Genomic DNA, 25,001 nt, shown 5'->3' on the forward strand with positions numbered 1-25,001 from the left:
GTGTTTTGTCCCGCTGTCAAACACAGGGTGTCTCGTCTTCTTCTTCTTCTTCTTAGAAGAGGAAGGGCCGCCATAACCAAATTCGAGGTTAAACAGCCATATAGGGGTGAGTGGATCGATGCTGCTCCAGTTGACGTTCATGGAGAGATAGAGATGAGCTTTCGTAGACCCCGTTTCGCGTCTTTGATATTCCAAGGTATAAACAGCACTACAGTGTCGACACATCAAGACGTGTTCCTTGCATGGCATGGCTGGATCGGAGAAACACGTACATGCATCCGAAGCCAGGCTGCTCAGAACCGTCTCACTTAATAGAGAGATATGTTTACAGAAGTGCTGCCCGTCAGGCGAACGTGCTGCCCTTTTTAGGCTTTGGCGAACAAGTTCAATGTCGATCTTGCAGGGGTCAATTTCGAGCAGGAGAATACTCGCCTTGACCCTGAAACAGAACGTGGACGTGGGCCCCTCATCCGCGCTTGCTGTGAATCTGGGGGGCGGTGAGAACCGTTCCTGAATCTGGTTGCCTGAGCGAGCGCGAAGCCGATGAGAAGGGTACCAACAGGTCGTCTCCCGCTTAGTCGAGGAGAATGATGTCAGGTCGTATGCAGAAAGTGAGATATGGGAGCAAATAGGAAACGAGCCGCGTCGTCCCAAGCAACATCCACCACCGTGTAGTTTACAATGTCTTTGATCTCGTGCAAAGAAGAGTGCAGCATGATGATCGTCGCAGACTCTGCAAAACATGGGCTCGTAGAGCTCCATCATCTTCTCTTTCAAGTGGCCCGTCTCCCGGAATCGGTTGCAGTCGTTACAGTGAGTCCGGCGTACTAGTAGGTTCCTAATCATCTTGCGCTGTTCGTGGCCAGCTTGGGTAATGCAGAAGCTTTCGTCCAAGGGTTTCGAGAACTCAAGATTAAAATCCCTGAAAGTAACGTCCATAGATACCCGACGAAATGTCGTACAGGTTTGTCGCAGCAGATAAAGGGAGCTATGCGGAAGGTGTTTCAGTATTTCGAGCAGTAACTCTTCTGGCAATTCGAACAGCCAACAGCCCGTGTCTCTGGCAGCCCGCATGAACCGAGTCATCTGACGCAACTTGGAGGAAAGGTATGGCACAATCGAGGCCTCAAGTTTCGAAGCACATTCCTTTATCTTATTCTCCCGTGGCGACCCGACGGGGAGACGGCGCCGGTTATTGATCTTCCACAGAAGACGAGAGTGCATCTTGAGGCTTGGTGGATAGCTGGAACGGCGCAGGGGCCGGCGAACGATTCGGTAGGCTGTCGATGTTTCGAGCGTAGGCAGACCACGCAGTGGAAGACAGGGGAAATTTATGCTCTGAACGCTCGACTATAATTTCGAAATGTTGATGTAATTCGAAGTAGGTGACCCAATGCCCGTGTCATCTGCGAAAGTTAGTTTGCATTGAGCCCATTCATGACTTTCACAGCTGCATGTCATGATGCATATCCAAAGACAGATATCTGAACTCTCCGCTGCATTGTGCCGAAGCTATGTAAGACGAAGCTCGACGAATCAAGGATAGGATTGTCGATATGAATTGTCGATTTCAAAGCGGATAGCCATAGTCAATTTCATCTTTGATCAATACGTCTCGCCGCGGCCAACTCAAGTAAGGGGAAAGGGAAAGGTTGATAGACAAGAGAGATTCTAAGCCTAGCTTAGATGACGGGAAGTTGCAAGCAGGTGCATGACGATACCATGCATAGATTGATGAGGCAAGGGAACAGAAGAGTATGGCTGGCGCCTTGCTGCTCTGGAATATCATGACGAGATGGAAGCACGTCTCTCCAGGGTAGTTCAGACGCAGATATCCATCCAACAGTTCAGACTCCCGACACACTGTGATCCAAAGGATATTAATTGTAGCACATATCGAAAGGGTTCGAAAACCAGATCGTTGGTTTGTAGCAACGTTGATATGATACTCGACGGGGGACAAGTCGAAGTCTGCGAAAGAAGATCGAAAGACGGTGTTGATGACGATTAGATATGGGACGAATTGACGTATTCTTGCAGCAATTAGCAATACACATGATGAAGCATCACTCTCCGAAGCACGACCAAACCATTGCATCAGACCAATAGGTGACCATATCAACATGGTCGATGCCTCAATGGTTCAGCAAGTCGTGACGGCTTGAGCAAGGCGAATCGAGTCCTCAACGATAGGAAGGTATCCGATCCGTTCTTCGAGAGGTCTGCTCTGAGTCCTGGAATCAATTGGCTCGTGCTCCAAAGCCGTCGTCGCAGAGATGACCGTTTCTGTCAGTCCTGTCCCATGCAAACAGGGAGGGAGGCAGCTCGACAATAAGGCATCCTTGACATGCCCGACGAATGGAACTCGCGGGCAGATTTGACCGATAAGCGCCGTCGAGCGCTGTAACGCTCTCTAACGCAGAGACCGGGCGAGACCAGCTGATGGCTTTCCCTAGCGCAGCGCCATGTCTTTCAGCTGAAGTGGGTTTTTGGGCTTGAGCTTGGGCTTGTGGTTGAGTCGAGAGGAGGTGAGACGGGGGGACGGGTTGTTCCAGCTCCGAAGACTTTTAGAGGGGGGCTGAAACAGTGGCAGCGACGCCTCGTTCCCCTGTGGCACATTTTGGCAAATTCGACCCGGTGCTTGGAGATGAGAAAGCCCGACGACGGGAGTCTCAGCCATTCCATCAGTTGAGAGAAGAATTTTTTTGAGTTTAGCCGTGAAACGTGGTGAGACTCGGGGCCTCGGTCCAAGGGTTTGTTTACAGTAATTCCGGTAAATTTGTTGCTGTATGTTCTCTCCCTTACATCGGAGCAAGAGTCGGAGTCGGTAGATGACAAAGATCATTTGTCAGTCAGTCCTCACCTCACTCTATAATTAGTCTACACGATCAATGCATGAGATGGGATGCCGCTGCACGTTCGATGGATATGTGTATGTACCCCTGATCTCCGTCCATGGCTTTTTTGCCTCCCCCTTGGCAAGGCATGTAAGCGGGGATCATACGGAGTTCATCAGTCAGTCAGGGGCACGCATATTTCGGATGTATGTACTGTAGGTACAAGGCAGGCAAAATCGGCATCTTTTCTTTTTCGTATCCTTTGCAAGTTGACGCCGATTGTGGAAATTGGTCTGACATAAGAGAGGGGAACGCCATGTAGAGTTTAATTGGGTGAGATTGATAAACTTGACAGATGGTGCAGTAGTAGCCGTAGTAGAGGATCGTTGTGTTGCAGTTACAGGCGCTTGCTTCTCCCTGCCTTGGCTTGCGGGCGGCGGCCGACTAGGAGGACTAGGACTTGCCCGGTACAGTAGTTGCCGACCGATAAGGACATGGTCAAGTTGCCTGATCTGATCTGATGTGACAGCCTTGTAGCCGTACAGTAGCTAGCTAGCTAGCTAGCTAGCTTGGTCGGGTAGAGACAACCTGTCGGAGGAATGTAATTTCAGTTTACGAACTCTGTTGTCATTGATTTGTTTATTTTTGGCCTCGTCTGTTTATTTCGCTCAGAGCCGAGAAAGCGGGCGGGCGGCAGCCAAGGCGGACAAAATGCCTGTCAAGCTCAAAGCCAGAAAGAGTCAGAGTTTGGCTCGCTTGGAAGAAAACGGCTACCACAGAAGCTAACACGGAATAGGATTGAAGCTTATTTTTCTTTTTGGGCGTCGGCCAGGCAGAATGAAGAAGCGGTTTGATAAGAGAAAGACAAGAAAACCGGGCCCGGAAGAGAGACAGAAGTGCAGAGAGACAACCCAATGGGGTAAATGATGGACACCAGCTGAGAGACAGAGGACTCAGAACCTTGACAGACAGAATCTGCAGGTTTCTGCTTCTGTGTGACCGCCTCTGCATTACTGCTGACTTGGCTGCTGACTTGTGCCCTGCAGTCCCCCTGTCAATGCAAGCCCTTGACTGCAAGCGTCAGGGGTCGAGGGAAGCCATTGGGCGACTCGCGGGCTCCCCGAGCGTCCGACGTCTCGCACTTCTCACCAAGCAAAAACCTGTTCGGATGATCCCCCTCCCTCCCCAGAATACGGGATTGGCTCCCTGGCACGTGGAGACCCAACCCGACGCAGGTACCGAAGAAGTGTGAGGGAGGGAGAAAAAAAGCCATGGTCTTGCCACGGCAAACTCGGAAGGGAATTTCTGGGTCCCCCCCTAGTTCCGTTCTCCTCCACCCCAGCTGTGTGTGTTGGTTGATTGCCATGCCAGCAGAGCAAAAACCCAAAGCAACGTTGCCCGCTTTGTCGCTTGGATAGCTCGTATAGACTACCCCCCTGTCACACTTTCATGCTGCCTCAATCACATCTGGTCGATCCAATCACCAACCTCGTCGAAAACCTGGAGCGGTGTCGAGCGGGCATTGGATATTCGCGCTCTCTGATAAGTCAAGATAAGAAGAGTGTGAGTGTGTGTGGTGAAGGGGGGGTAAGAAGGCTGACAGGGGCGGCTGGGCTGGGAGGAGGGGCGGAGATCGAATCTGCCTGTCAATGGTCGGCCCCTCCTCGCCTCGTATTTTGCGACTTGAGCCGATGAAGAGCCTGAAGAGCTAAGCTGCCAGGGCAGACACCCAAGAGTCAGACGGAAACCCGCCAGGGCAGAGTGCTGACAGGGGTAAAGGAGCCCGCCCGCAGCGTGCTGCCTGCTGCCCTGCCAGGGTTGAGGGGTTGGTGGTCGTCTAGACGTGCCTTGCAGTTTGCGCAGCTACGCGCTGTGGAGCAAGGACCCAATCGTCGCGCCGCCTTGTCTGCTTATTCCAAAGGTGCCGTTGCCCAGAATCAGCTTAGCATACCCCGGTAGATCTAGTCATGATCTCATAATGGGTGCACTACTGCGTGAAGAGGGAAATTCCCTCGTATTGGGGCCATGTCCACACGGTCCACCCAGCCCCATGCCGCATCTCGATGGACGGACAACACAACACACAACCGTCAGAGAGTCAGAAGAGTCAGCCCGAGCCTGAGAAGAAAGACATAAAAACCCTCAGCCTCTTCCCACCTTCCCTTACCCTCCTCAGCTCTGCTCTGACAACTACACTCGCTACAGTCGTTACTACTGCTTGCTGCACTTTGCACTTAATACTTGTTTTTGCAACCAAAACCAACCAAACTCAACCAAACCAAAAACACCAAACCAGTCACAATGGGTTTCACTCGTGCTACCGTCGCCGGCCTCCTCGTTGGAGCTGCCATGGCCTCTCCCCACTACGGCTACGGCAACGGCACCCAGTACACCACCGAGGTCGTCACCGCCTACACCACCTACTGCCCGGCTCCCACCACCCTGACCTACCAGGACAAGACCTACACCATCACCGAGGCCACCACCCTGACCATCACTGACTGCCCCTGCACTGTCAGCCACCCTCTCAAGCCCACCTACCAGCCTCCCAAGCCCGTCTACACCACCGAGGTCGTCACCAAGCTCACCACCTACTGCCCTGAGCCCACCACCCTGACCTTCAACAACAAGACCTACACCGTCACTGAGCCCACCACCCTGACCGTGACTGACTGCCCCTGCACCGTCACCAAGTCTCACACTGGTCCTGCTCCCACCGGTCCTGCTCCCGTCAAGCCCACCGGCGAAGGCCCCGTCCCCGTCAAGCCCACTGGCGAGGCTCCCGTCCCCGTGGCTCCTACCGGCACCGGCTCCACCCCCGAGACCCCCGCCGAGTCTGGACCCGCCGTCGTCGTCAACGCTGCCGGCCGCTTCGCTCCCGCCGGTCTCCTGGCTGCCATTGGTGCCATTGCCCTGTTCTAAGCGCCTTACCTCTCATCTCTATCTCTCTATCTCCCCTGATGAAGCGATGATGATGATGTGAGCCTCTTGGTTCATTAATACCATAATCAAACAAAAACGATGGACTTTGCATGTAACGGATCAACTGGGTATATAATTCATTTCTATACATTTACATATGTAGTCTTGCACATACATGTCTCTGGATAGAGTGCATAGATGTTAATTAATAAAGTTCATCACCAACTGGTTCACCAAATGTCTCTCCTCGTGTCTCTTGGTGAAAGTGTCTTTCAGTGATCACCTCTGCAATGCAACCCATCAGATACCTGGGTCTATCGTATCTACTCCGCTAGTGTCGAGATATTCCCTCATTCCTACCCAACTCCTCAGGTGATGTCTGTTGGCCGTATCTGCGGCCAGGCTGTGTCACACCGCCTATCAAAGCCTCGTCCCAGTCTAGCCTTCTAACCTTGCTATCTCTTGCCTTGCATACACTTAGGCCCAACCCTCACGACTTGCCAACTCACCCACAGTCGCGCGGAGAATGAACTGTGACGTTCCCTGCCTGTTCTGCGGCCTTGGGCGGATCGCCGCCGAGACCACCATCCCTGGAATGTTGATCGATGGCTTCACTGCACGATCTGAGATTGTAGAAGGCTCGTACGCTTCGGACAGGCCCCTTAACTTGAGATATGCTTTCTCCAGATCTTCAATCGCCCTCGGCTTCGTTCATCGTCCTTGGTCCGGACACCTCCTTGATCGAACACCATAGGCTTCCATCCAGCACACCCAAGCTTACTTCGAAGCGTGCAGTAGGATCCTGTCCACTGTGTGTGCACTCTATCAGTAACACTTCACAGTCGTTGTCACTGCCGTTGAAGTAAAATCCGTCCTGTTTCCATCGATATTTGGGGTACCCTGAGACGACACATGCGCCATACCCTGCAGCCGGCGACAGCTCCAGAGGCAGCCATGCTGAACTCGGCAGCCATTCTGAACTCGGCACCCCAGACATCCTCACGGGATCCCTTCGTAAGGGCAGCCCTGAGGTCATATCAAAAGATCCGCTGGGAAGTAAAACTACCTCAGTCAACTCAAACTCGGGCAGGAGGAACTTGTCCACGCCAATCAGCCACGGCGACGGTAACCTAGCAAGGTGCTAGTCGGGCCCGTCATAACAGGTTCCAGGAACACACAGACCAACCGCTCGTCCACCTCGTAGTATATCCATGCCAACTGCAAAGGCACCTGGCCCGACCCTGCACGAAGGATGATGTGTCTGATAGGGAGGCTGATGCGCAACCCGCGGGCCGTGAGCTGTGGAGGGTCCTTAGGCATTGTATATTGGTCGAGTCTAGCTTTACGGAAACGCTCGTAGCTCTTTGTTTCCATAGGACGGGACTCTACTGTGTCGGAGAAAGACTTGATATTACCGTTGGTAGCCTCAGCTGCTCTGCCGCTGAGTTGCAGTACCATTACCCACTTGTCAAACTGAGTCGATGGTAGTCTCTTGGGGACCACGGTTCCGAACTGGGAGGGCGATGAGGCCAGGCAGCCCATCAAGGCCGTCCAGTCATAGCTCTTTTGAGGTGTCCATGCCAAGATGCTGTAGTCCTCCTCCTGCCTGAGGATTTGCTCTTGTAGTCGCATAAAAGACTTGTCTCCCTCGCCGTAAAGCAGCGGCATATTGATTTGGAACAATCCCATCAAACAGTATGCCATGTCTTCTCTCCTCGTCGTCTGCCTCTTCGACGCCCATGACATGCGTTCGGCAACGGTACGTGTCGACACGTTTTTGCCGCGTAGTATATCAGCTGGTATCCCGGTGGCGGCCACGATTTCTTCATCGAGGCTCGTCTTTGTACCGATCTCTTCCCAGTCCAATGTGTAGAACTCAACCGTCCGAGGGGCTATCAATTCCTGCAGCGTCCAGCCTCTCGTGAACCATCGACTTTCCGTGAAATACTTCGAGTTCATGCCTGGCGTCGGTAGGACTTCCATCACATCTTCCAAGTAGGCGTAGCATATTACCGAGTCCCTATACCATTGGTGCATGGAGTTAATAGCCTCGGATAGCTCGGCGCTACTAGACTTGTCGATACAGCAAGTGTCAATCCACACCCACTTAAAGCCATCCTCGGCTGCTTTTCGACAGCAGCCAACCAACTTATCATGGCCCCCTTTCGACTGTGCTGTCTTGCTCTGGATATCTAGGAAGAGAACCTCCTCATCTCCCCATGTGTGGCTCAGGATCACATACGGCGGGATTTTGTCCCCAAGAAACTCGGTAAGTTCGTACGATGAGGTATCGAGTAGCCTCATCTCGGCGATGGATATGCTGATAGGAGTTTTCTTTGGTAGGCGGTAAGCTAGAGCAATGTCTGTCTCAAGCAGATGGACTGGACAGTGAATGGAAGAGAGTAATCGCTCAGCGACGTGAAGAGCTGACATTTCCCTCAGCCGAGTCTTGGCTCATGAAGGTGAGCGGGGTTGACAACCTGCAGCCTCATGCGAACCACGTAAGGCAGATTTCAAGGGTGGACGCATGATGTGATTGGAGGGGGAATGCGAGTGCATGCTAGAGGCCGACTCGATGTTGGGGATCAGAATCGGGGCCTTTTGAGTGGAAAGGGGTAACTCAATCCACGCCCTGGACCTGAAATTACCCGAGAGAATATAACAGATCGAGAATACTGCTAGGTATGAACCATTTGAGATGCCGTGGGGTTCTTGCGCTGAATAGTGACTACTCAACCAGAGTTCTCAAGGGCCAGTATCGATGTTGTCTATTTGAAAACAAACAAGTTGGAGCTGAGCACAAGTATACACTCCCACAATGCGTCAGGCTTATTCAAGTATATCCACCGGCTGGTTGTGATCTTGCCCAAGCTTGTTGAAAAAAATTTCTAAACCATTGGCTTTCTAGCATCTGACCAAAGCCAAATACTTCGTCCCAAAAAGCAAACTGAATAAATCCGAATGACATGCCGATTCAACAGCCCCCAGATGCGAAGCAAGCATCCTTAGCCATCGTCAAAGCTCCCACAAAACTAAAGTAACTAAACAGCTTAAACTTAGACCTCTTCTGAAAAGTTTCATACGTCCAAGGCCTCGTACCAAACTCTTCCCTGTCTGATTCATTCAACCAACCCGACTCTCGATATCCAAAGCCCATGACGATGCCAACAATCACGTCCCCTTCTTCCGCCTTGATAACTTTCATGCGATTGTCCGCAGTCCCCCCGGACAGCTTGATTCTGGTGTTGGAGTCGTTCTCGCCGACAAGAGTGTCTGCGGCAAACAACACGGTACGGTTTCGGTTCGTTCGAAGCTTCAAGATGAGTTAGCAAGTTAAACCGGGTGGTTCATGAAACTCACATGGAGGTGTTGGGGGCATCCGCCATACGACTTGATCCAGCCGATCTCTTCGATAATCTCACCTCCCGGTCCGTCAATCTCAAACTCATCCCAGTTCTCCTCTAGCCACGAGGACCCATCGTCATCAACCTCCCTCATGGCGCGAGTCTGCTGGCCATCCGTGAACGAGACCCGCATGTTGGTGACTGCGTTGTCGAAATACTTTTTGTTGTCACGCTCACGAATACACTTGCTGTTGATACAAGCAGAAATGCTCCGAATATTTGCAAGCTCGTTTGAACGGTTCCCCAGCATCAGGATCCTCATCGGTATGTGTTCACACTCGACGGTGGTGTCCTCAACCCTATCAAAGCTGTCATATACGAACTTTAAAGTCTCCGACTCCCAGCTAGGCTCGTCGAGGAGGGCTAGAGACGCACTGCTCCAGCTCATCTGCTCTTCGTCACCGACTTCAGGATAGTAGCCCGGGTCTGGCTTTTCCTCATCGCCGGGGTACGCCTGCAGGAGGCCGAACCGCAAGATCCAGGGAGTAACGTCTTCTTTTTCCTGTTTCTATTCCAATTTTAGCGAGATTCTGGCAAGTTGGCGCATATTATTACGGCGAGTTGGCCTTCGACGCCCACAATGACCATATCCTCGGCGGCGAATAGCGGCCGTTGCATCAAAGAATCACCAGTATCACCATAGGTAACTGGGAAAGCGCCGTAAAAGTAAATCTAGTTGGACCGTTAGTTTCATTCTTCGATTGGATCTAGCATGACGTACCGTGATTCCCTTGACACTGATATTGTTCCACGACGCATCCTCCCATTTCAAGAGGGAATTGGCCGGGCGAAGATGAAAGACGAAGCCACGGAGCCATGTTTCCGGCGCCACCTCTTTCGAGGTTTCCCAGGCACCCTCTTCCGTGCCTCGTTTTCCAAACATCCTAGGTTCTTCATCTCCAAAGCTCACGGATATCCCGGTCATATCCCAGTCAGAGTTCCAAAATGTCTTGAGCGTCCAAGGCCGGTCTGCATCGTATTCATCCCAGGACCGAATCCAGTACGACCGCATTGTATCAAAGACTGCCTTGTCGTTGAACCCGACAAAATGCATCTTGTTGCCCACGGCAATTGACTCCATCTCGCAGCTCGTCTCCGAGTCGAGATCAGGACATTCCGCATGATACCGGCGTGCAATCTGTTCGCACACCCCCCAGATTCTCCGACGGTTTGCCACAGCCATCAGAAAGCCTGAAATCCCAACCCTGGGTTTCGAAGCCTCCTCTGCCCACAGCAGGATCTTTCTGAGGTCTTGGCTTCCAAGAGACTCGCGCCTTGTGGAAATAGTGTCACCCAGCTCCTCAAAGTAGGGCATATAGTTGCGGATACGGCTTTCCCAAAAGCCCCGGTTATATCTGGTCAAATCAAATATTCCCCAGGATGCTCGGCACAAGTTGAGCACAGATTCGTTGTCGAGATGGTCCAATATGTCACGGAGAAGCGACTCGGGTATTTGCTGAAAGGGATCACATCTTACTCTGTGTCCCAGATGCAAACTCGAGGGTGTCTCTGCAAACTTGTCGTGCCTGATAACCTCGAAGATGTCGCCAACTAGGGACTCTCTCCGTCCCGGGTTGATGACCGTGTACTCGTAGCCTGGCACGGCCTGCCACGACTGGTCGTGGCCCTCCTCGGCATCGCCGTAGTCCAGGTTGATGTAACATCTGCGCTCTTCCGACACTGAGTCGCCAAAGACTTTGAAGAGGACTGCCCTATTGATCTCGCGTGTGTTCTTTGACCCGGTGAGGACACGGGCGAGAAGCTTGTAGCATTGCCTGTGGAAGGGAAACACACGCTTGATGTCGTCGCATTCGCCCCAGGTTCGGAGGTCGGCAAAATCAAAGTCTTCAGTGGCAGAATCTGCCTCGGACCCATCATCTGACCTTATATCAAAGTCGCCGGAGCACGCGTATCTTCCAGCACCGGTCACGTAGTATCTGTCTGGTCAGTATGAACTAAGTCGCAGCGTGAAAGTTTCCTCACTTGGTGGCTCCCCGAGAGTTAGGGTTGAAGCCGAGGAGACTGGCTTTCTGGAACCACTCCATATCCTCGTTTCCGATAATATCCTCATCATACTTGTTCTCGATATACACATCGCCGTCGTCTTCAGGTTGACCTTTGGGTCCGACGTGAACCTCGGCGGTTGCAGCGCCACAGATGGAACAAAAGGTATCCCAGTCGCCCATGTCGAGGGATGTGGTGGTAGAGGGGAGAGTAGATGAATTACTTTGGCCCCGCATCGAGAAAGACAATCAACACTATTTGTATTCCTCTTACCCCGGCCACTTTACCGAGTGGTATGAGAAATGGAGCATTCAACTACCAACAACGACGGGGTTTCTTGCTGTGCCGCTTGGCGTTACGTTATCCTAACAGGGCATGGATTCGCTGCCTAGGAGGCAGATACGGTTGGTTGTGCACATCATTTCCCCAGTGTGCTCATTTGCGTGAATATTCGTACCTTGGCCCATCGACATCACGACTAACCACAACCAACAGGCGCATTATCATCATTTATCCCTTGTCAGCCTCATGATTCGAAGAGATATATATCTCCTCGGGGTCAAAGGGTGACTGACCACCTGAAATAAAAGCAACAAACTACAAGGCAGCAAGAAAGTTTCCTCAAAGCATGATGCATCTTACGAAAGCATGCAGAGAACAAACTTCAGGGAGACTGACATGACACATTTGCAAAAGGCTAAATGCCCAGATGTTTTTATAAGGAGTATCATCCTCACCTCAAAAGTCAGTTACTGATCACTACCCTTAAGTCATTATCGCATATTCTCGACACGATTTCCTTCCATTACATCCACCTCTACCGCATCTGAATAGGCTAGGAGAGAAGCCATGGACTCCTTACACTATGATACTTTTAGAGCAATCGTTGACGACGATGAAGCTACCGATGCTCCAGAAAATCTTTGTCTAAAGTGCCGGATTTTGGGTCGATTGTGCAAAAAATGCCGGCAGAAACTGGAAGCAGCGGGAAAGACCAAGTCATCACTCGAAATTTTCTCTTCTCGTCAGCAGAGAAACAATGGGCGCGATGGGTCTGCTGAGAATTCTCGACTCGCAGAGGCCACTCTTTCCTCAGACACGACTCTTCCCTCACGTACGGCTCCTTCATCACACACGCCACAATACGGACAGCTCAATAGCAACGCCGGTATCGGGTCAAAACGTCGTGGCCATTGCCCCTGCTGCCATCACCAGTGCTGCTCGGACAGGCAGCCCTGCTATACTCGCGACAGAAGAAGGGAGACTCAGTTCTGCTATGCTTGCGGGAAAAGGGAGACCCGATGCTATGTTTGTGAGAGAAGGGGGACGCGATCCTGCTATGAGTGCGAGAGGAGAGGGTCCCGGCCTTGCTATGCTTGTGGGAGAAGAGAGATCCCATCCTGCTATACTTGCAAAAAAGGGAGGGAAGAAACAAAAGCCGAACCTTGCCCCGAACTGGAGATATTCTTCTCCGACCCCCCTCAAACCGAGAACAACCGCCAATACGCCAAGGAGGTATGGTCCTGCTTGACCAGCAAAGGGCAACTGCTATGTCGACACCGCCCACCAATATGTCGCAAAAGACTACATATCTTGCTACATGTTCGCCCGGGTGACCCTGGCAAGGCTATCTTGGAGATGGGCATCCCTGGGATCAGCTTAGTAGAAAGGATGTTTTCTCTGGTCCGTCAAGGATTTGAGGAGGGAAAAACAGCTGTCGAGTCTATGCTTTGGGGAGAACAGCATTCCGAGCTGGATTAATCAAACTCAGTCGCTGCCAACTATGAATGAGTGCCTACCTGGCTATTGTCTACGAGTATACCATGTTCACATGCCAGCTTCAAGAAAATCATCGTTCTGGTTAACGTTGGCCAAGAGTTATGGGAACCTCATCCCAATCACCGTCTAAGGTTATTACTGCATTCAACAGAAGATAAGCATCATTTAGATAGTCACCGACCAAGACATGATAGAACCCGTATCTAAATTACAATTGGGAAGACGATGCACTAAACCTCGAGTCTCCATTTATCAGTAGTCCTCATCAGACACGCCCTTTAGGCCATGGCCTCTATCTTCACCAGGAACCCGCATCAAATCATAATCCGTCAAATCAGTCTGGTCCTTTAAACACAGCCCTGAGAATTTTCGCCCAGGAACTACGGTCTAGCCATGTTCATCAACTAGGACCTTCGCTCAGGCTGCACCCTCGTCGACAACAAAAGCCTCAGCACACAAACTTTACCCCCGATCACATCATGGTTCGATCCTTTTCGTGAAGGGAGTTCAATTCCTAGTCGCTGGCTGTTGAAATACCGCCTTTTGATCCCCCTTCCAGACCCTCACTACCCAACATGTTCATCAAAATGCTTGGTGGCCGTTCACCTCAAGCTTTTTTTTTTTTTTTTTTTACCGGAGGCAACCCCCTCGCTCCTTGCGACCTCGGCCAACACAATCCATAACGTGGTTGGTTACCCTATAAATTTCGCCCAAGTCCTCATCTATTAATTCTGGAAATTTTAGGAGAGCGGGTTTTGTCAGGGCAAACTTGGTTCACAAGCAGCTGGGATAGAGAAGCCATGAGGTGTTTGTTTAACATGGGATAATTGAGACGGGCGGAGTTTGTTTGAACAAAGACAAGCCCGATCTAGAACGTCGGGATTATTTTCAATTTACCTATCCGAGAGTGAGGCGGTTGGTCGTCCTATGAGATCAACATCGCAATCAAATGGTGATAGGATGCTCGACTTCTGATTGGATGGCCCCCTTGCTCAACAGCCTTCAAATGTGAATCACACACTCACGTCTCCATTCTCGATGAGACCGGCCAGAAACCACTAAAAATCCCAAGGAAATGGAAAGTTGAGTTTTTTATACAGCAGATATGACCACTACGTAAATCTACCACTTGAACGAGCCAAGGCGGAGCGAGATATCGACATAACACGTCAATGACAATTGCTCGCTCGTCAACAATTGACGTCAGCACCCCCGGCCCCATACAGTACCAACTCGGTTCCGGCCGGAGGGGCTGTCGGAGGCGGGCCGGCTCATCTCGGCCGTCGGCCGTCGGTAATTAGTCCCCAGTCCCAATCCACCCACCGCCAGGTATGCTCGGTATGCTTGAGGGTCCGATTTCGTGTAGAACCAGGGTAAATTGAGGAGAGTTAACAAACACCGTCGAACCACAACGCCACCGTCCCAAAGAAAGTCCAGCCACAATAACAGAAAACCCATGAAAGAAAAGAGGCAAGCAGTCTGAAGTCAAGGCCCATCTGAGAAAAGAACACCCTCCTGAAAACCTGCGAAACCAGGCATCTACCCTCCGATTCCCAAGCCCGGTCCGGTCCGGCCCAGTCCACCAGGTAGATAAGATATGCTGACTGCCTAAGAGTCATGAATGCTCCGCCATGTCTGTGATACTCCGCCAAAGCCAATCCCCGAAAGGGAGGCTGTCAAGTCAATTGACCAGGGATTCCATATCCCGAATACTCCGTCAAACAGTGCCGACAATCCATGTTTGTCGGTAAGCTGGGGAACAAAGCCCTTTCCTAACGAGGAGGTAAGAAAACCGCGGAACCAGAGACGCCGTAAGAATGTGTGTAGTCGAAGAATAAAGAGCTAGCGTAAAACCGGGAATCTCGTGAGAAGGAAATGTCTAAATCGTCGTGCGGTCGGTCCGGGTAAGCGTGAGTGAATATGGATATGCTGTTTAATGCGGCAGCATGTTCTTAGACTCCTCGTCAGTGAGGAAGATCTCGTGAACGGGGTCTCGGCGATTCTCGAGGGGAACGTAGTCGCAGTCGATGTACGAAGGGAGGAAGATCTCTGTAGAGTCGTTAGCTCATGCCTGGGTGGGCCACATTCACGACGTCAGCGAAGCATACCAGGATTCCAGGCGAAGCCCTGGCTAGAGGAGAGGTAGGAGATCTATGGCAAGCAGTGTTAGAAGTTGCCGGAGTCAGATGCCCCGAAGACCGGAGAGCGACGGGATCGAGTCACTTACCAGCCGAGGAGGGCCGTCCGGCTCGCCGATGTTAATGACGGTGCATTCTTGCTTGGAGAGAGAAGAGCCTAAATCATGTCAGCAATGTCAAGGCAGACAGTCTTGTGGGTGTCTCGGAAGGCAATCGTATCATCGCCGCTACAGTCACGTCAGGTGGGGAGGGTGCATTCAACGTACTCAGGAGGCTCGGGCGGCGGTTGTGCAGGGCCTTGTGCTTGCCGGCCGAAGGCGGGGATGACGAGGGCGAGCTCGAGTACGGGCTGTTGGAAGAGGAAGCGGTGCCCTTGTGGTATGAGGGCGTGGCCGAAGGGCCCGCGGGAATGGCGATGGATGAAGACATGGTACGAGGTCGTGAGGGCAGCTGAACAGGCCGAGACGAAACGAGGGGCACTGTGTGTGACGAAGGTCGGCCAAGTAGGCTGGCGGACAATGAGGAGTGAGCTGGCTCTCTGGTGAGTGGGATGACGCAAGAAGGAGGCCGTATGTATAAAGGCGGAGTGGACGACGAGACCCAAGAGACTTTGGGAGAGGAGAGGGAAGGAAATGAAAAGGGAGGACAAAGTGAAGATGGAGGTCGGAAGATGGCGAGGTTAGGTTTACAAGCAACGGTAGAAGGTGGTTTCGAAATGCAAGTGACGGGTGACTTGTCGGCCAACGACCAGTGAATCACTGCCGCATCATCCCGTGACAGGCGAGTGACCCGACGCCGATAAGCCACAGTCACAGCGCCGCAAGAGGGGAAAGGGAAGGCCATTGTCGGGGTCTTGTCTAGGCTGTCTTGGACGAGAGGTACCTCGCTTTACCTGAGACGCCTCATGACGGTACCTTGAATCATTCATTCATTTATGGCCTTGATCTTCATCTCCCTTGTCCCCCGTGTCAAACACCTCATCTCCCCAACAAAGCTCCATGTGAATCAATCAATCCTCCCTCACCGAGCATCGCGGGGCCTTATCGTAGCAGGTATCAGCCTATCGTCCGTCGAGCAACCCGCCAAGGCACTCCCCGGGGCTCCGTCTGCTGAGCCAGAGCCTCAGAAGGTCAAGCGTCAAAGTACAGAGGCCGGGTTCCCACTGTAGCTCCTTTGTACCCAGCGTCCTCCAGGGTCCCCACGCATCGTGGAGGCCAGCCATACTCCGATAATCGGCCAATCATATTTCCCAAATCACGCATTGGGGGTGTTGGAGCCTGGAGCCTTGCAGCGCTCGATCCACCTCGCCCTGCGTGAGTTGAGGCTCGTGGACCAATCAACGCTGCCAGGGATGGGGCCTTGATGGACGGGCTGTTTGACGTCGTTTGGTCACGTGCTGGGCCCAGAGCTCCAAGCTCAATGGTCGATGACTAAGCCCCTCTACGCGCTAGGTGACCTTAGCTTCCATTGTCGTCGTCGTCGTTGCTGGCGCCTGGCATCATCTCGAAGCAGCTCCATCTCTCAACGACGACGACACTCCATCCCCCCCCGACGACGATCGCATACCAGCATCTGCGCGCATCCCTATATCTGGTCTATTCGTATTTACCCTCGCACAACCTCTCGACACAGCCAAAGCGCAAACATGGGTGACGCCGCTGTCGAAAACCCGGCAAACCAGGTCCCGCCTCACAAGAGGACCGCGCACTCGACCATCCCTACCATTGACAACTTTGAGGGCGTATCAACCGACGGCGGAGACGATTATGCGAACCTCAAGAAGCTTCAGAGGCAACTAGAGTATGGAACCCGGCAGTATAGATCATGGAGTTGCGGGGGCTGATTGCTTTCGTTCAGGTATATCCAGTTGCAAGAAGAGTACATCAAGGATGAGCAAAGGTACGCAGACTGGGAAATCCCATGCCATTTCTCTCGAGACATTCTAACACCTTGCAGGAGTTTGAAGCGCGAGCTGGTGCGAGCTCAAGAAGAGATCAAGCGAATTCAGAGTGTGCCCCTCGTCATCGGCCAGTTTATGGAGGCTATCGACCAAAAGTATGTCTATTACCAGCTATATGGCATGCATCCACAAGCTAACCATGTGCCTTCTCAAGTACTGGTATCGTCCAATCGAGCACCGGCTCCAACTATGTCGTCAGAATCCTCTCCACCCTTGACCGCGAAAAGCTCAAGGCTTCCTCCTCGGTCGCCCTCCACCGACACTCCAATGCCCTCGTCGACATTCTCCCTCCCGAGGCCGATTCCTCTATTGCCATGCTGGGCGCCGACGAGAAGCCGGATGTGACATATGCCGATGTCGGTGGTCTGGACATGCAGAAGCAGGAGATCCGTGAGGCCGTGGAGCTGCCCTTGACACACTTCGACCTCTACAAGCAGATCGGTATCGACCCTCCCCGAGGTGTGCTGCTGTACGGTCCTCCCGGTACCGGCAAGACCATGCTGGTAAAGGCTGTTGCCAACTCCACTACTGCCAACTTCATCCGCGTCGTGGGCTCCGAGTTTGTCCAGAAGTATCTCGGTGAAGGTCCACGAATGGTCCGTGATGTTTTCCGCATGGCCCGCGAGAACTCACCCGCCATCATCTTCATCGACGAGATCGATGCCATTGCTACCAAGCGTTTCGACGCCCAGACCGGTGCCGACCGAGAGGTGCAGCGTATCCTGCTCGAACTCCTCAACCAGATGGATGGTTTCGACCAGACCTCCAACGTCAAGGTCATCATGGCCACCAACCGAGCCGACACCCTCGATCCCGCTCTCCTCCGTCCCGGCCGTCTCGACCGAAAGATCGAATTCCCTTCCCTGCGCGACCGACGTGAGCGCCGTCTCATCTTCAGCACCATCGCCGGCAAGATGAGCCTCGCCCCCGAGGTCGACCTCGACTCCCTCATCGTCCGCAACGATCCCCTCTCCGGTGCCGTCATCGCCGCCATCATGCAGGAGGCCGGTCTGCGCGCCGTCCGCAAGAACCGCTACAACATCATTCAGAGCGATCTCGAGGACGCCTACTCGAGCCAGGTTAAGGGCACCAGCGACGAGAACAAGTTTGACTTTTACAAGTAAACAAGTCACATGGTTTTCGCGCACGTGTATGTCTCCTCAACTGTACAACATGCATCTCATCTTCCGGACCGGTGCTGGGAAACTACCGAGGGAAAAGCCAGAGGACGGGGCGGGCATAGGATTTCGAGGAGTAGGCTTGGAGGATAGAATAGGTTTAATCAACTTCCAGCGAGGCGGAATGCCGCTGAATCTCGTCGTTTTGGCATAGAATTGTTTGTGTGGGCTCTTTGTGATGTCTCGTGCTTTTTATGACACTGCTCGGCGATCATGAATTAGAGATCCACCTAGTAATCACTACCTACGAAACTAGGAACCTAGGAAACCGTCAACAGCAGGTTGATCAAGAACAAGTTGAACGGTACTGTGGTAAAGAGAAAACAAGAGTCTTGGGTGGCATTCACCATATTAACAAAAGCAACGATAGATAGACAACCTCAACATAGACACAATGAAATACTTGAATTGTCCAAAAGGTACATCAACTCCCAACAAAACGGGTATCTAGAACGAAAAAAAAAAATGCACTCGCTTTCCCATTCCGTTACACCCTGTCTATATTTGCTGTAAGGTATCTATGAACCGTTTCCCTTGATCAACCCCAACCAAAAAGAACCCTTCACATACAACCCATCCATCCATCATCCCTTTCCATCCTGTTCCTGCAAATTCCCTGCGAGAGAATCAAGACTAGAAAACAGGTTTCGCTTTCATAATACACTTGTCCCAAACTCCCGCTTTTCTCACAAACTTTCGCTTGGTTTTGTTTTTCCCTTTAAACTGCCTGTCTATTTTGATTCGCCCCCTGTGGCGAGTCTGAACCGTGGAAAGAAAAGAAAAGGACGAGCAACAAAGCAACTAACAACGCTGAAACTGGGGAAGAAGTCCCGGCCAAGAAGACGAAAAGCCGGGAGAGAAACGCCGCGTAACCCTTTCAGAAGTAAAAGTACAGTCGCACGAGGCTCTTGCCTGGGTCGGCCGCTGGGGTATATCTTTCTTCCCTGTCTCGCGGAAAGGTGGACGCAGCGCAACCAGAGAAACCTCGTCGAATATTTGCAACGCACAGAACAAAGATAGGCCCACAGGCCTTGTGGCGACTTCAGCTATTCGCCAGTCGCTGCTCATCATCATCATTACCCATTAGCCATTACCATTACCATTACTCATGCGTCCTCCTCGTTATCTTGGTCCAAAGCTGACAGGAGACGCCAGGTTCAAAAATGTGAACCGGATGTGCACCCGGCCCAGAATGATTGGTCAAGGAGGTGAGAGTAAATAATGGTGAGGCTGTGGGAAACCTATAGCAAACCGAGGCCCTCAATAAGCGATGTGATATTGTGACATGCCAGGGATCGCCCAGGTCAAGGGGTTGGTCGGTCAAGCCAAGGACAAAAACGTATAGAGCATGCCCGTGGGCATGAGCTGCTCATTACGAGCTCAGAGTAACACCAACTTCAAATAGGAGGTGAACAAAGCGGCTGTGCAAGTCAAAGAAGATGTCGGGGCGTCCGACAATCTCCGCCAGGCCACGGGCTTTGGGGGCCGAGGCACCAGGGCCACCTCCCATCCTTCGGGTGAACCCGCTGCCGCCTGTCAGAAAGCTGCTTCCGCCGCGATCAGGGCCACCAGCCGACTCGACAGCCGATTGCTGAGGTGCATAGCCACCCCCGTACATGTTGCTGCCGATTGGCGAGGATTCGGCCGCCCGTTCGGCCTCAGCTTCAGCGAGCTGCTGGATCCATGTAGCCAGATCGCGGAACGCCGTCGAAACCACAGCAAATGTCTTCATGGCAAGTCTTTCCCTATGAGTGCTCAGGGCCAGAAAGGCGTAGACGCGCTTGTGGCCGCGCGCGTGGACATCGGGAATCCGGAAGATATAAGCCGTCGTGTACCCGGCCAGGGCATCACCGAAAAAGATGGGGCCGCCCGTGACAGCCGAGCCGGCGCTCTGCGTCGTGACAAACGCCGGAGAAGTCGCCGATAGGGGTGACACGGGTGTGGCCGTAGCAGGAGCCCGGGGTAACGTTTCAAACGACAGAGTACGCAGACATGAAGCGCGGATGAGGGAGAAGGAGTCGGGTAGGACCGGATCGTGTGTCGAGGTATAGTCGACATAGTGGACGTGGAAAGGAGTTCGGTCCGCTGCCGACGAATTGCCCGTACCGGCGCTACCGCTGGAGCGAGAGGTGTTCCGCGAACTGACAGAGGGAGTCGTCCTCGTCCGCGCCCGGGGACCCTCATCCCGCTCGCCATCGGTATCACTAGACGGCTGGGAATTGGGAGGCGACGCCTGGCCGCTAGCACCAAAAACCCGTTCCGCTGGAGCGCGTGTGCGCAGGGTCGGTCCGCGAGCGTTGTTGGCGAAATGGATGTTGTTTGATCCCCCTTGTTGCTTGGGCAGGGTCATGGCGCAGTTTTCGCAAGGACCTTGCTTCTTCGTAACCGTCTCGTCATAGGTTCTTCGGAAACTCGAATCGCGTCGGGGGTGTTGGGGCGGAACCGGCCGCGGGCTATCGGGAGGAGTATCGATGGCGGACGGAGTTGCGGCAGCGCCCGAGCTGGAGGTTCGCAGCAGCGCGGCTCTCTGCGCCTGGGCATCATGTTCAGAGGCCGGTGCCGATGCGCTCCGGGAGAGGTTGAGGTTCCTCAAGGCGTCGTTGAGGGCGGCCGAGGAATGGGACGTGGGTCCAGTCGCATGTGCGCTGGATCGGGGTCGGGCATCGGCAGTGTCTATGCCATCCTCGCAGCAGATGGTACATGGCGCCGGTAGGCCCTCAGTGACCATCAGAGGGGTCGGGCCATGGAGGTCGCAGTAGTGAGCAAGACATAGCTGGAAAGATGACATTAGCTGTTGTGTCTTGCGCATGTGTAACCGAGGCGAGTCGGCGCCTCTGCAGAGCAGGTGTCAAAGAACAAGAGTGCGCAGATGGCTAAAGGGGCAGTGATCACAGCAACAAAGGGATGGTTTTGGGGTGTGATTTCAGATCAGAGAGCATGACGTTATGGTGCTGTAGGTGTTGCAGGGATAGCCGTGTAGGGATAGAGTAGACGGGAAGGGTCGCAAAGGGGTTGTGGTGGGAGGCATGGTATGGTATTATAGCTGGGCAGAGCAGAGGCAGAGATATCTCTTGTTTGTCCTTTTGCTTTGTCTCGTCTTGGTTGCCCTCTCTCGTCCTCATCTCGGCAACGGGCCGCTCTCAAGGTCATGGGGCTGGAAGTAGGGAAGTGAGGTGGCACTCGGTGAGTTGGGATTCCGAGGGGGAGGAACTTGATTGCTCGAGGCATCGAAGGAGCCGGTTCAAGGGCAGGGCAGTCAGAGACTCAGAGTCGCGCGGCGAGGCGGTGTGGACGTATGTGCATGTCTGCGTGCGCCTGTGTATTGTTCGTGTCTGGGCAAGGGTGTGGGCACAAGCTTGCGCGTGGGATGGGATAGAGGGTGTGTGCGTGTCAGACAGCGGGCGGCTCGGGGGCCATTAGGAGGCACGGCAGACGGGCCGTCGACGGGCAGGCAGCCGGGGGTGCTTGAGGGTGTGGCAAGGAAGGGAGGGTAAGGGGGACAGAAGCAAGGGAAGCCGAGTGAAAAAAGGCCGATGTCAAGAAGCAATGTCGATGAGAGACAAGACATGGTTGCCCAGTGTAGGGGTGAGGCATGATATATGATACATGTGGATATGGTATGCTGGGAGCATCAAGATCTCGGAGTGTCTGGTCTGGACCCAACAGGACGGTCATGTTTGAGCAGGTGCAGAGAAACAAAGGCTGCGTCGCGATATGCTTGGCAGGGATGTTTCCTGGGAGCCAGTCGAACAAGGCTTCAGACATCCAGCCATACATCCATCCATGTTAAGGGCATGGCATGGCATGGCGTGTGATGCCCTCACCGAACCAGGGCGTCGGTCAAACAAGCCCAACATGGGAACGTGGAGTGAAGAGAGTGCGGAGCGAGGAGCGTGGAGGGTGCAACGTCGGACGTGGCAGGAATTGGCATGTGGGCAACAATAGGATGGTCATGATGGAAGGTTCGTGTTGTACACTTACAATGTATGTCATGACGTATCGCCTTGGTGATCGAATCGCAGCACCGCAACGAACGCTTGGGATTATCGATTGGACGAGGATGCGAGATATGGAGGGGTATGTCTTATCGCACAGCGAGACACAGCACAGCACGCCGAGCTGTAAGCTGGAGCTGCGAAGACGGGCTCGGGCGACACGACGACGGGCAGCTGAAGTACTGTACCGTAGGTATGTATTGTCGGGGGGAGAAGAGAGCACGAGCAGGGGGGCGAAAGTCAAAGGGAGGGCGCAGCAGTTACTAGTAGCTGTAGCTGTAGGGGTAGCTGCTTGCTGAAGATTCCCGGTGCTTCGATTGATTGCTTGCTTGCTGGCGCGGGCTCGGGCGCTGCTTATTTGTCCGGTTGCTGTTTGCTTGACCTGACCTGCTTGCCCCGGGTCTGGCCAGTCCGGGGAAGCTCGACCGTTATAGGTGACACACAGCACGTGCGCCAAAGACACAGCGTGCGATTGCTCCAGGCAAGTCTTGACGGGACCGGGAGGGTCGATGTGAGGGAATGTTATTAACAGAAACCGAATGAGCGCGGGGGATCCGGAGAAGAAAGAATCCACAAGCAAGCAGGCGCAAGAGAGGGGCAATTAAGAAATGAGTGAGGGAGGGGAAACCCAAGAGGGGGAGGAGGATGGATGGTGGAAGAGGATTCGTTCCAGCGGAGAGGAAGTCGTCGGCGGCGGAAAGTCGCGGGTTACGGGGCGAGAGTTTGGAGGCGCGAGAGGATAAAAGAGAAGCTTCGGAGAATTAAGAGACCGTGAATGAGACTTTTTGGATGTTGGGACCAAGAGAAGCTGACGGACGATTCGACGGAAACGACGGACGGGTCAAGGTTTGGGACCAAGCCTTTCGAGATGCAGACGAAAAAGGGATGGGATGATGATGAGGGAAGATGAGATGGAAGATGATGAGGAGAAAGGGGAGTCAAAGTAGGTTGGAATTGATCTCTCCTTTCGTTAGTCCATCCCGTCGGCGGTTTCTTTTTTTTCTTTTTGTTTTTCGGGGAGGAGTGTTTGCTCTCGAGCAAGGAGTTTTCTTAGTTTTCTTCTCTCGTCTCGGGTCAAACTTGCGCGGCTGCGCTGCGGGGGGTGGGCGTTTTTTAATATGGAAATGGAAGGGCCGCCGCTGGCTCGTGAACCTGTCCTGCCTGCGAAACCGTTTGGGCAAGGGACATTTGATCCCGGACATGGGATGTGGATGGGGGACATGGGGGAACATGCTTCCACGAGGTGGTGGGCGTTGGCGTTGGCATTGGCGTTGGGTGTGGGATGGGATGCTGCAGTACCGGGAGGTCCCAGCGAGTTCCATCATCCATGCTCGCCCGTCGAATAATGGACCCAAAGAGCCAGAACCAAGCAGAGAAAGAAAAAAATAAAAAAGTGGGTGGCCCGCGCTTCCTTTTAGTGAGGGGACTGCGGCGGCGCCCAGTGGAAGTGGAGTCCCGCCGTCTTTTGGGCCGATGCGAATCGGGATTGGGCTGGATTCTTAGCTTCTGGTCTAGGGTAGTTCATTGCGGCACCCGGCACCGTCGAGAACAAGACGCCAGCAACGGCCAAAGTCCAAGCCAAAACAATTAAACTGCCCCTGTGTGTATGATATTAATCGAGTTGGGCATCATTGACAATCAAGGGTTTGATGTTTCTGGAAATGAAGGTGTGCAGCGGCCTATATCGACAAGGGCGAGCTACTATAGAAGGGCTGTGTGTGCTGCATGCATGGACCTCTCGATAGCATCAGCAACTAAATTGCTTACATCCCGTCATTGTGAGAGGAGGCTCAAGCTGGCCTTCCCTCCACGGTCCCACTAGCACATGTCGGCTTCTCCTTCAATGACGAATGGACTGCATCCTAGACAGGAAATCCAATAACTTCACCGCAAGAAACGTTTCAAGGTCGACAATATGCCTCATAGACGGAGCGGAACAGTCCGGTAACCGGCGGAAAGGCCTGTAAGCCATCGACTTTCACATGAATGGAAAAAAGGCTAGGTTTGTAAACGCTCGCTCCACAGCGTGAAACCAAGGAGAAGAGCTGCAAAACAGACAGAGCCCAACTCCGTCGTAATAGGGGCCCTCCGGTTGGATCCCGACCCCCGGCGCAGTGGGCTCTCCGTCCTCTTGCTCCAGTATCCGGCTCTTCCAACAGTTTGCCAGCTTCCCATCAAAATATCCATGCTCACTCACTCTCCGAGGGTCGGCCACAAAAGCCACCAGGGGGGAGGATTAGAGTGGGACCTGTCTTGTCGCTAGCCCAGCCAGCCAGAGAGCCAGTCAGAGGGCGAGACGGGACTGGAGGGCGTAGAGTCGCAGGCGGGTTTTTCTAGTGTCGAGTCGCTAGCTCCGCCAAGACCGTGTGCCATGCTCTTGGTTGACACCGAGTGTCGACCAAGTTCCGACTGTGGGCTAGCGGAAGGGCTAGAAGCTCTGGGAACGTGTGAGCAAGAGAGGATCGAGTTAGGTAAGCGGGATGCATCGCCCGGGGGCAAATATAGAGTAACAGGAATCGGCGGCATGAACGAAACGAGGTGGGTTGGGGCAAGGCAAGGCAAGGTGAGAGAGTCTGGAGCGCAACAGGCGAAGGAGAGGAGGAGCTCCATCCAGCGGGCAGCTAGCTAGCCGTGAGGGGGGAGTCCCGATGCTGAGGCACAATGGAGACGGATGGAGGTCGGGACTCGTGGGTAGTGGGATCCACTCGTCGCGTGCGCCGGTTGAAGAGACGATGCCAGGGGTTCTGCGTGCGTCCTGAGCGGGTGATTGATGTTGGTGATGGG

The 25,001-nt window shown here is 53.3% G+C and overlaps 5 protein-coding genes across 5 annotated transcripts; 2 read left to right on the forward strand and 3 right to left on the reverse strand.

Moving 5' to 3' along the window:
- Positions 1 to 5,138: 5,138 nt before the first annotated feature.
- NCS54_00665700 (Hypothetical protein) lies at positions 5,139 to 5,759 on the forward strand (the record flags this gene model as incomplete). The annotated part of the gene is made up of 1 exon (XM_053152106.1): positions 5,139 to 5,759. The coding sequence occupies one exon, from the start codon at positions 5,139 to 5,141 to the stop codon at positions 5,757 to 5,759; it is 621 nt and encodes a 206-aa protein (XP_053008081.1).
- A 2,974-nt stretch (positions 5,760 to 8,733) lies between these two features.
- Positions 8,734 to 11,349, reverse strand: NCS54_00665800 (F-box domain-containing protein; the record flags this gene model as incomplete). The annotated part of the gene is made up of 5 exons (XM_053152107.1): positions 8,734 to 9,072; positions 9,120 to 9,671; positions 9,719 to 9,835; positions 9,885 to 11,100; positions 11,147 to 11,349. 5 exons carry the CDS (start codon positions 11,347 to 11,349, stop codon positions 8,734 to 8,736), a joined length of 2,427 nt encoding a protein of 808 aa, XP_053008082.1.
- A 3,530-nt stretch (positions 11,350 to 14,879) lies between these two features.
- On the reverse strand, positions 14,880 to 15,741 carry NCS54_00665900 (Hypothetical protein; the record flags this gene model as incomplete). Its single annotated transcript, XM_053152108.1, has 4 exons — positions 15,351 to 15,741; positions 15,174 to 15,241; positions 15,055 to 15,097; positions 14,880 to 14,995 (listed from the first exon to the last, which is right to left on the reverse strand). Exons 1-4 carry the CDS (start codon positions 15,511 to 15,513, stop codon positions 14,880 to 14,882), a joined length of 390 nt encoding a protein of 129 aa, XP_053008083.1. The 5' UTR covers positions 15,514 to 15,741.
- A 988-nt stretch (positions 15,742 to 16,729) lies between these two features.
- On the forward strand, positions 16,730 to 18,168 carry NCS54_00666000 (26S protease regulatory subunit 6B; the record flags this gene model as incomplete). The annotated part of the gene is made up of 4 exons (XM_053152109.1): positions 16,730 to 16,884; positions 16,942 to 16,983; positions 17,041 to 17,139; positions 17,199 to 18,168. The coding sequence occupies 4 exons, from the start codon at positions 16,730 to 16,732 to the stop codon at positions 18,166 to 18,168; spliced, it is 1,266 nt and encodes a 421-aa protein (XP_053008084.1).
- Positions 18,169 to 19,594: 1,426 nt separating this feature from the next.
- NCS54_00666100 (UDENN FLCN/SMCR8-type domain-containing protein) lies at positions 19,595 to 22,737 on the reverse strand (the record flags this gene model as incomplete). The annotated part of the gene is made up of 2 exons (XM_053152110.1): positions 22,204 to 22,737; positions 19,595 to 20,995 (listed from the first exon to the last, which is right to left on the reverse strand). Exons 1-2 carry the CDS (start codon positions 22,213 to 22,215, stop codon positions 19,595 to 19,597), a joined length of 1,413 nt encoding a protein of 470 aa, XP_053008085.1. The 5' UTR covers positions 22,216 to 22,737.
- Between the last annotated feature and the right edge of the window lie 2,264 nt (positions 22,738 to 25,001).

The sequence above is a fragment of the Fusarium falciforme genome, chromosome 5 (assembly GCF_026873545.1).
Source record: "Fusarium falciforme chromosome 5, complete sequence".
Lineage (NCBI taxonomy): Eukaryota > Fungi > Ascomycota > Sordariomycetes > Hypocreales > Nectriaceae > Fusarium > Fusarium falciforme.